Below are 11178 nucleotides of genomic sequence, written 5' to 3' on the forward strand. Positions count from 1 at the left end.
TATTTATAGTGAGTGTACGTAGACACATTTCATGTGTTTTCTAGAACAGAATAACACCAATGCCAAAGGAAGTGAGGAGTTATAAGGGAGAGATGCAAAATTGTCAAAGTTGTGAGGTTTTAAAAACAATGTTCAAAAACTAAAACATTTGTGCAAATGATGAAATTTAAAAGGAAAGAATCTAAACTAATTTAAATACCACTTTTTTTTTAAATGTCACATCTAATAAGACAAATACATAAAAAATCTGAAAAGTCATCAACTCAGGCCCGGCCCTTTTGCCTTTTTCATATTGGTGAGATGTTTCCAGGCTTCAGGTGACCGTTTCTAATATTCACTCTGCTGACTCATTGTTAACACAAAATAAAATACATCTTTAAAATTGTGCTAAATATATTCTAGTATTTTGCATCTTGTCTGACTTTATGCATCTTTAATTTGAGCTTTCATTTAGAAGTGGTGCATTTCATTTAAAATACATTTCAGTAACTCAACTTAAAAGGTGAAACTAATATTTGACATAAGACTCATTACATGCAAAGCCAGAGATTTTACCCTTTATTTTTCCTAATGGTGATGACCATGGCTTACCGCTGATGAATACCCCACATTCAAAATCTCTATTATATTGTGAAAATGTTCAACATTCTAGAATCAAAGTGGTCTCTAATCAGCTAATGAATCCAGAACATCTGCAGTGTTCCTGAGCCTTTCAATGGTCTCGCGGTCTAAACTGGATTACTGAAATGAATCGATTTTTGCATCATATTCTTATTTTTCAAGTTTTACCTGTATGTGAAAGTAGTTAAGTCCAAATTCTGGACTAAAAATGTTTACAAAACAGTAAATGTCTACAAAACCACACACCTCCAAGTTGTTACTCTATAAACTTGAAAACATAAAAGATTTAGCTTAAGACTTACGCACAGTTCCATTAAAACAGTCAAACTGCAAGAGGAAGTGCTTTATTTGAACAAGGATCTTTTTTCATTTGTTGCATAGCAGCAGAGAATTGGTCATTTAAATCAAGGCACAAACAATAAGTTTGCTTGAAATCGGTTTTATTTGGACACTTGCTGTACAAGTTCAGTTTTAATCACATCTGCAGGTTTCTGTGGCTGAATGAGGACTGCATCCTCTACTTGGATCATTAAAGCAGCACATTTCAGGACTGAAAGCCAACATGTAGATTGGCATCAGTTACTGACTCGTTACACAGATCAGATTTGACACATTCAGGCTAAACCATTTATCACACGTTAAAAACAATCATGATGGTTTTCAGAACAGGGACGCTAGAAATGCAGCGTCCCACCTCCCTGTAAAAAGCCCACAGGCTGATTAAAGCAGGTTTGATGCTAAAGTGACGATGCTTACCACTACCCCACCATGCTGCCAATCATTCATAATACCAACTGTACAGAGAAAATAATACATTTCATTCAACAATACAAACGATTGGTATGTTTTTACATTTATATACACCGAACAGTTATTATTCAGTTTTATTACAAAATTAGAAATTTATTTTTTAATATTTTATGCAAAAATACCTTCAAAGCTCAGATCTGACCATGGCAAAAATGTTACTTGCGACAAACAAAGAAAGCTCTTCATAGTGAGCCGTTTGGGTGCATCTTGTTAAAAACATAAAAGTTAATTCCTCCCATTAAATCAGATTTTTTATGCAGCATTCAACCTTCATGTAATCCACAAACCAGATTAGCAGGAACGGAAATGTCTGCAGAGAAAGAAAAAGTGCATTTAGGGAACTTCTGGAGTAAATTTGTGCAACGACGTGTTTAAGGCTCGCCATTTTATTGGCCAAATAACTTGCAGAGCTAACAGGTGGGTTGAATTATAAAATTGCTTCATTACCTATTTTTTTCGGCTTGGGGAGATTCAGGTTGTTCATGAGCTTCACAAACTCTTCCTTGGTCTTGGTCAATCGAGGGTTGAACCTGCGTTCCTCACCAACTGTGGAAACCGTCTGGCCTAAAAATACAAAAACCACAAAGGTCAATATGACGACTGGTCTTTGTGCTTTTGGAGTTTTACGAGAACATCTTAAACCGATTAAAACATTTAACACATGGTGCGGAGTAAAAACATTCAGCGAGGAACAGAAGAATCCTGCGATCTTGCAAGTTCTCACACTTAGAAATCATAAAGGGGTCTGAAGTCCACATTGTAGGTGCATTCCCACTCTGAGAGATGGCTTGAAAAAAATCAGGAAATCACATTGTGGTATTTTTTAAGAGTTTATTTGTAATCCACTGCTGCACATAAGTATTTGAACACCTGAGAATCAACATGGATTCTGGCTCTCAACGACCTGTTCCTCTGCCTTTAAATGTCCACTTCTAGTCTTGTTAAGTAATTAACTGCCAGCTGTTTCCTGATCAGAAAAACCCTTGCTGCCAGCGTTTTTCAGCATTTCACTGTTTTTTTTTTTTAAGAGTCACAAAACGTTGCGCTCTATGACGAAGCCAACGCCAAAACAAAGATGAGACTCGCCTCTCACATCAGGAAGAATCCGTGTGTTTTGAGCGTTATCCGTTCTTTCATAATCCGTTGTCGAATTGTGATCGGCAGAAGCTTTTCCGGTTTGCGCCGCACTTTTTTTTTTTTTTTTTTTACAGCAGCGGCCCAAAACGACCTCCTAACACATGGATTTTCTGCTTCCTGATCACGCGACGTGTGACGTACGTGGCTTAAGATCAGCTTTAGAGCTGGGATGTTTGTTCTCACGGTGCGGGGGCTCGTTCTGACACCCACACAGTAAAAAAATGCAAATGATGACTTTAATCATCAACGGCAGTGAACGAGTTAATTTAAATTAGTAACGCCTGTCTGAGCTTGTTAAAGACGCCTGTCCACCCCACAATCAGACTCCAGCCATTACCATGGGCTAGACCAAAGAGGTGTCAAAAGACACCAGAGACTAAACTGCACCTCCACTAGACTGGAAAGGGCTACGGGGCAATCGCCAAGCAGATTGGTGAAAATAGATCAACTGTTGGAGCAATCGTTAGAGACAACACCCTCCCTCAGATGATCGCTCCATGCAAGATCTCACCTGGTGGGATATCACCGATGGTAAAAAAGGTGAGGAACCAGCCCAGAACCACATGGGAGGTGCTGGTCAATGACGTGAAGAGAGCTGGGACAACAGGTTTTTACCGTCAGTAAAACATGACACTGACATGGTTTTAAATCACGCATCACACCGAAGGTTGCCCTGCTCAAATCTTCACATGTCCAAGCCCGTCTGAGGTTTCCCAACAACCATCTGGGTGATCCAGTGGAGGAATGGGAGAAAGTCATGTGGTCAGACGAGACTAAAATAGAACCTTTTGCTATAAACTCCCCTCACTGTGTTTGGAGGAAAAATAAGGACGAGTTTCATTCCAAGTACATCATCCCTATACAGGGTATCTGCAGGTTTAAGGGAGCCAAATTTAAGACTTTTTAAGACCTTTTTAAGGACACTTTGACCAAAATTAAGCTATTTTTCTGTTTAATTAAATTTAAGCTATAATTTCCAGCTGTTGCCTGGAACTGGTGCTAACCACGTCGTGAACGTGGGATTAGCCATCCAGTTACCATTAATGTTGCACTTCCCCACGGCGCAAACTCTTACTAGCGTGCTCCTCTAAAAATAGCCCCCTTTCACAACCAACCGAATGTGTACGGTTCCACTTATGCCAATATCGTACACAAAAAAATGCTGAAATAACTAGAAATTCATGAAAATTTTATAGAAATAAAAGAATCTTGTTTATTGGGTCTTTGGTAATTTAAGACCTTTGGAAACTATTTAAGGATTATTTGTCATTTTTAAGGATTTTTAAGGCCTTAAATTTGGAAAAGCAAATTTAAGACTTTTTAAGACTTTTTAAGGACCTGCAGATACCCTGCTATAGTGAAGCATAGAGGTGGAAACATCATGCTTTGGGGGTGCTTCTGCAAAGGGGACAGGACGATTGCACTGTATTAAGGAAAGGATGAATAGAGTCATGAGCAACAACCTTCTTCCTTCAGTCAAGAGCACTGAAGATGGGTTGTGGCTGGCTCTTCCAACATGACAATGACCAGAAGCGCACAGCCAGGATAACAGAGGCGTTGCTCCTTTTGAAGCATGTCAAGATTCTGGAGAGGCCTAACCAGACTCCACACCTAAATCCAACAGAAAAACTTGAGGGAGCTGAAACTCCATGTTGCTCGGCAACAGCCCCAAAACCTGACAGACCTAGAGGGGTTCTGTGTGGAGGAGTGGGCCAAAATACCTGCTACAGTGCAGCAAACCTGGTCAAGAACTACAGGAAACATCTGAACTCTCTCTAAATGTAAAAATCACATGGAGTTAAAATGCTTCTGTTCCCCACTGTATCTAAGAGGTTTTTTTGTATCCTTTGAAGTGTGTAAATTTTCCACTAACCTAAATAATCATGAGCTGGATAGACGAGGCACTCATCAGGCAACGTGAAGATCTTCGTGTGGATCGACTCATAGAGCCGACTAGCACAGCCTGGAAACATGGAGGCAAGATTAGAAAACTGTACATTTGATGTTTTACAGGATTTAGGGTAACATCATGCAAAAACACACAAGTCAAAAATTACAAAAGAAAAAAAAGTTTCACAAAATTGTTTGACGCTTAAAAAGTCTGTCAATTTCTTCCAACTGAGAAACAAGACTATGCAGTTATAGACGACTAACCTAATACCGCCATGTTGTGTTTATTTACTCATTACAAGGATGAAAAAACATTTTTCGTGGCCATTTTTTCCCACTGCTTCACTGATCTTTGGGGCTCCTTGTTCTGCCCCCGTTAGATCAAAGATATGCAGAAAAAACTACAAGATCCACTAACATGCATTTTTCTCAGGAAAAGGTTCTACAATACTGTATTTTCACGACCATAGGGCGCACCGTGTTATAGGGCGCAGCTTCAGTTACCGGTGTCTTTTTGGTATTTAACAGCTACAAAAGGCGCACCGGGTTATAGGGCGCAGTAAAACGTACCGGTAAAACATCTGTGCGGGCTCGGGACTCGGAACAGATCAGTGCAAACCAGACATTGTGAAAATTATAAACAGCCAAAAGCATGCTTCACTTTACTGGTCTAGTCCTGGTTCAGACCTGGTTTAGAGCGCACGTGCACTTCCTCATTGCGTGCGCTGACGGCTCGTGCTCTTCTAATGGGCTCGACACACCGGAGGCAACTTCGCCTCTCCTCCATTCATTTTCAATGAGACATGCGCGACAAAGCGATAATCGCGGGTCTCCCTCCTACTAAAGCCGGGCGTACACCGGGAGTGCTGCAGGAGGACACGCATGGATTTATGGGGGTTGGATGAGGAAAACGAAATGAAGTAAATCTGTGCTTTGTGATCAGTTTAATTTGACATGAACACGACAAGCACGCTTTCTTGACAATATTTGTGAGTAAAAAAACGTGTAGAGATAAAAACGAACAGCGTGTGTTATTAGGGAAATTGCGGGCGAGCAGTGTTGATGCATGATTGCGCATGCGCTGAGAGCGGTTCTGATACTTTTTGGGTCGCAGCGCCGCTTCAAGCGCTGATGCGCTGTGTTGAAGTTCAGAATGTGTTTACCGGTAGTTGTTGGTTTTAACCACATAAACTTTCCACATGAACAAAATCATGTGTGTTATTAGGCCTAAGAAAATAGTGTGACTTGAATTGTGTTTATTAACCCTCTGGGGTCCATGGCTGCGTATCCACGTCTTTTGAACAGGTCTGATTTGGGACGCTGTAGCAGCAAGACTCCGCCTCCCTGAGTTTCGGTTTCAATTCAGCTTTAAAAAGGAGATTATAAACTACACCCCAGTTGTTAAATTTTGTTAATAGGCAACGTAAAAGCGGAGTTATGCTAAACTAAAACACGACCTATTTTTAGACAATCTGATAACTTGTCAAAACAGCAGTTTAGTAAAATGTGAGAGGGAATGAGCTTGTGAACATTAAAGAAAAACACAAAAACATGAGATCATTTTGCTGTTGGTGGACGTCTCACATATTCAATTGATAAAAAGTATCATTATGTAGCTGAGAGAGAGGAGGGCTGCACGAGTAACGAGATGTGCGCAAAAAGGAGCCGCTTCCCAGGGAAAGGAGTGGCGCGAACGGAGTAACAACAAACAATTAGACAGATATTGACGGTAAACTTCATATTTTGGAGCGATCCGGACAGACATATTGTCGCTGCAGTTTAGTAGGCTTTTATTAGGCTTTAATAAAGGATGATGAGAAGGATAAATGTCCACCAGGCAGTTCAGATAGTACGGCTGTTTTTTGAACTGGAAGCAGAGGAAGTGGACGGAGACTCGCAGCCGGAGTCTGAGGCAAACAGCGAGGAAGTTGATGACGATGTGGCAGATCCACAGGTCTGTCTTCGCTCACGTCCGCAAGTTCACGCCACGCCCCTTGTCTTCTACTACGTTCACATCTCACAACAACACAATAGACGCACCGCACCATAGGGCGCGGCGTACATTTGAGAAAATTTAAGACTTTTAGGTGCGCCTTATGGTCGTGAAAATACGGTACTTGTAACAATAATTGTATTCCTGTTTTTTTAATAAAATAATATACATTAATGCTAATATGCTTATCAATCACAGCAAAGACTGCAGTCATGCACGAAAACATCTCCTGAGTTAGTTTATTCCATGTGTGATGCATTCTAGAAGATCTATAAAGCTAGATTCATTTATCTCAGTTCAGATTGTGGCAAAAGATGGCTGCTCAAATATATTCAGTTTGTTTTATTTCCAGTCATATCCATTATCTTTACTATTATGGTTTTGTTATCTCTGGTTTATACAAGTTGCCACCTCTCTCTGAACTGGAGAAGCCAGGTAACTCCTCCCCTTTACCATATAAACTCTAAAAGCTGCACCAATTAAAATGAACCACCATAAATGCAAGAAAAGATGACAGTAAGGTGAGTCATTATCAGACAGACACCACAAAATGCTGTTGGGGTGATTTAGTCCAGTGAATCAGGTGTGCCGGAGAATCCAAAATATACAGGGCACCACACCCCGAGGACTGGCATCGGGAAAAGTTGATCCAAGGAATAAAAACGTCATAAAAACAAGGACAAGTAGAAACACGTACAACATGCACATACCCTGCTGGAAATCTGTTCTGCCACAGCCTCTAATGAGCAGAGAGTCTCCAGTGAAAGCCATGCTCTGATCTCCAAACACCAAGGTTGTGCATCCATCAGTGTGTCCTGGAGTGTTATTTACAGTCAAATACTAGAAACAAGAATGGATAAAAGTCAGTTCAAGGTAGATCTATTTTAATTAAATGTAGCAAAAATAACAAAGCATCCACGTATACGGGTACAAAAACTGGAAACTTTTTAAAATCAAAATAATTTTACCAATAAAATATGCAAAAAGCATATTTTCTTCTTACATGTTTTCCAAATTTGATCTTATCCCCTTCTGCTAACTGGATATCTGCAGATGCACCGCTGAATCTGGAGATAGCACTTTTCAGCCCAACCAGTCTTTTCTTCATCAACCCAGAGCTGGTTATGTGGTCTGCATGGCAGTGAGTGTTTACTACCAGAAAAAAGGAATAGATAGCACAGATTTTTATGGAAATGAAAACAGGAAGTTATTCACTTCACCTTTAGAGGGGAATCTTATTGCAACAGCATCAATCTGGGTTACTACATTTTTAATATTTACTGTAATGGAGAACACTTTATTTATGAACAATGCGTACAAACATCTCACAGATGGATCAGAATTATTTTCCGAAGTTGCTCAAGTTTATGGTCACAACTGGGGTTGTCACGATACTAAAATTTCAAACTTGATTCGATACTTGAAAAAATACTCGATACTCGATTTTGATACTATTTAAAAACACCAATTTATTGAACAAGTTTATAAAAAAAAACATTCCTCAATTTATATTGCAAAAAATTAAATGTTAAGAATTAAGTGTGTAAAGTGCTTAAACCTTTCAAGTATCAGCATTTTTTAAAACGTGCATACAAAAACTGGCAAAAGTTAACACTTTAACCATGAATTGTCTCACTATATATACACTATTTGCAGAGTGATGTTTTGCTGCTTAAACTCTGTTTAAGTTGCATTTTTGTCATAAGCTGTAATGCCATATGTTTTGTTCTGTACTTTTGAACAGCTCTGTTGGTCAATAAAGTGAGAAAACGAATTTCTCCACAGTAGGACAAAGGTACATCTACCGGTAATCTTAATAAAAACAGACTGGCGCACGGCAGTGACGTCATTAAAAGCGCCGGTTAATTAGCCGCAGCTAGTCTGTTTACGCCTAGAAATCCCAGACTCACTCCAAACGAACAGGGGAATCACGTTAATGATTCCTAACAAAACCTTTAGACATTGAGATGTTTTGGTGCAGATAATGTCTTATTTCGAGGCTGCACCATGGGTGCCCGTCCGCACCCGTTATATGGATATACGCTGACGGCGATTCGCCGATGGATCTAAATACCCCGGGGAATCCAAGTAGCACCAAAGTTGTCGGCGTGAGTACACAAACATACTGCATGCTAGAAATTAAGTCCAGGTTGCAATAAACGGGAGTTTCCTTTAAGCACATAAGCGTGAATTTACAACTACATGTCGGACTTGGTATGATAATTAAGTTGGGCTGTGAAGCGCCTCCCAAATTCGCTGTTTATGTTTTTGTTTATTTATTTGGCAGACAAAACTTGGATCGGAGACAACTTGCGTGGGAAATTGCAATGTAGCCATGCGGCGTCTTCTTCTTCTGTTTGTCTGGGAGGCGGAGGTTGCTTTACGGCATCTGGCTGTCATGCGTGTCGGTGTACTTGAAGAAGGCTGTGTATAATAGTCCATAATATCGATACCACAGGAATGGAATATCTAATTTAGATACCACTTTTAGTATCGATTTATATCTAGGTATCGATTTTTTTGACAACACTAGTCACAACTCATGTTTAATAGCCAAGCTATAAAAACTTAAGATACCTGCTACTATTAGTTTCAGATCCAACTCCTGTATGAGACGCAGGTCTCTGTCAATGGTCTCCAGCACCGGATCAATGATGATCGCCTCCCTGGTTTCTGTGTCTGCAAGCAGATAGGTGTAGGTGCAACTCTCCCCCTCGAACATCTGAACAGGAAAAATAAGTGAGTGGAGGTGTGGCTCTGCAATAAATAACATTTAGCATGCAATACGGGGTCACGTACTTCACGTCCTCATCATCACGCTCCTTAGATGGCATTTTATTGTGTTTGTGTGTGACAGAAAGAAAGAGGTACTAGATTATCAAGTGGATTGACTTGTTTAGAAAACAGAATCTGTGCTTTAAAAAGTATCTTGTGTTAGCGTTGCCTGTCGTTACCTCATGCTAAATCCAACTAACAAGTTGTCATAAAGCTTTTGAGCATTTGGACAAACCCAGGGGTCTTATGTGGAATATGGATCTGCAAATGATCCAGAATCAGAAGCTAAAAACAGCAGATAATTATCGAGAATATTACACGGCTGAATGGTTATCTCATCTGCTGCAGGTGTAAGAGAAACGTTATTATATGTAAAATGATTACATTGCACAAACTACGTGCCATTACGGTACTGCAAAGTCATCATGATTCAGTCTCCCTCCTGTCAACAATACGACTGAACACGTCGCTGATTTACAATGGAGGCATCTAAAGAGAATGTTGACCAAAAAATCCACCAAAATAAACACAATAACATAGATAGGCTGGACTTTAATAATATAACAATGAATGACAGTTAAGGGTGACATGCCAACAGCTAAAACCCCACTTCCTACAACAGTTAACGAAAGTAAAAGGTAAAACATTATCAGAAAGTCTTCTTGACACATTAAACCGGACAGTTGATATTACGTGAACCTACCTGTCTGAAGAGCAGTCCTTTGGTTTTAGCCACCATGGAGCAGCAGGACCTGGCGTTACCACATAGCGGTGCAGCGAAGGAACCTACACCGGGAGATGAGCTCCTGTCTTGGGCTGCAGCATAACTCGACTCTTTTGTGTGTCCCCGAGGACGTAGAGATAGAGCCGCTACCCGCTGGATAGGTTTAACTCTGCGTATCACAGAGCACATTGTTGTTGTTTGTAGTCTGAAGCGGTGCTAGCTAGGTTTGAAACCGACTGAACAGCGCTAGAGAAAGGCAGTGAGTTAGCTAGTTGACCCTATGGAGGAGGCACTCCAGGTGTTAGTCGGGTTCAAAATTACTGTTATTGTCCCGCTGACCCGAAGTTTTTATAGTTACGCATCAAAATATATGTTTGTTCACTCCACTAAGCTAGCACTTCCTGCTGCCGGAGTCCTCTATAGTGGGTTATAAATACAAGCTGTCGCGCGCAGCCAATCCCCAAGCTCGCGCACGAGACCGGTGTCGTACGTGACAAGTGTACCAGGCTGTTTCAGTCCCCCTATGATGATATTCACATATCATCTCTTTATTGTATATATACAGAGCCGGATTAAATGAATGGACTGCACTAGGCAGGCTGCATTTTTGCCCCCCATCGATATTATTTAATTAATTGAAATCTGAAACTTACCAAAGTTACTTATAAAATTTCATTCACATTTTACATAGCCTAGTCATTGTTTACAAATTGGTTGTTTGTTTGCCAAAAGAAGTCATGTGTTGTATGTTAAACATTCTATCAGACAATTTTTTTATATTAATAATTTATACGTCATGACACAGCTGTATTAAATGCCAAAAAATTATCCTCATCTTATCTATTGGGAGTGTCACTGTCAAGGCGGTAATACCAGTAAATAACCACTAGGTGTCATTAAACTGTGTAAACAGAGCAAATATGTTTCTCTTATTTGCTCTGTTTACATTTAATCACTACATTTAATTAAAAAGATTTTCTGCAAAATACAATAGCTTACAACATTTCTAAATGTTGACAAATTAATCACATGATGGTGGAAAGACATTCAAGAATAAATAGATTAATTTGAATGGACTGAAGCATGTTTTAAAGGCGCAAAAACAAACTATAAACACTCAGCCTAAATTATAACAGTATAAATTTTATACAATCTATAATCTTAAAAGAAAGTATTTTAATAAAATGAAAATGTTATCTTAAGTTTTGATCTTGCTTTATGCTCATTC

At 39.7% G+C, this 11178-nt stretch overlaps 1 protein-coding gene across 1 annotated transcript; it reads right to left on the reverse strand.

Moving 5' to 3' along the window:
• Positions 1–1044: 1044 nt before the first annotated feature.
• On the reverse strand, positions 1045–10355 carry LOC107379305 (persulfide dioxygenase ETHE1, mitochondrial). The gene is made up of 7 exons (XM_015950006.3): positions 9930–10355; positions 9029–9173; positions 7455–7603; positions 7162–7291; positions 4442–4531; positions 1879–1995; positions 1045–1741 (listed from the first exon to the last, which is right to left on the reverse strand). The coding sequence occupies exons 1-7, from the start codon at positions 10137–10139 to the stop codon at positions 1695–1697; spliced, it is 888 nt and encodes a 295-aa protein (XP_015805492.3). The 5' UTR covers positions 10140–10355; the 3' UTR covers positions 1045–1694.
• Positions 10356–11178: the final 823 nt, after the last annotated feature.

Source organism: Nothobranchius furzeri, chromosome 5 (genome assembly GCF_043380555.1).
Source record: "Nothobranchius furzeri strain GRZ-AD chromosome 5, NfurGRZ-RIMD1, whole genome shotgun sequence".
Taxonomy (NCBI): domain Eukaryota; kingdom Metazoa; phylum Chordata; class Actinopteri; order Cyprinodontiformes; family Nothobranchiidae; genus Nothobranchius; species Nothobranchius furzeri.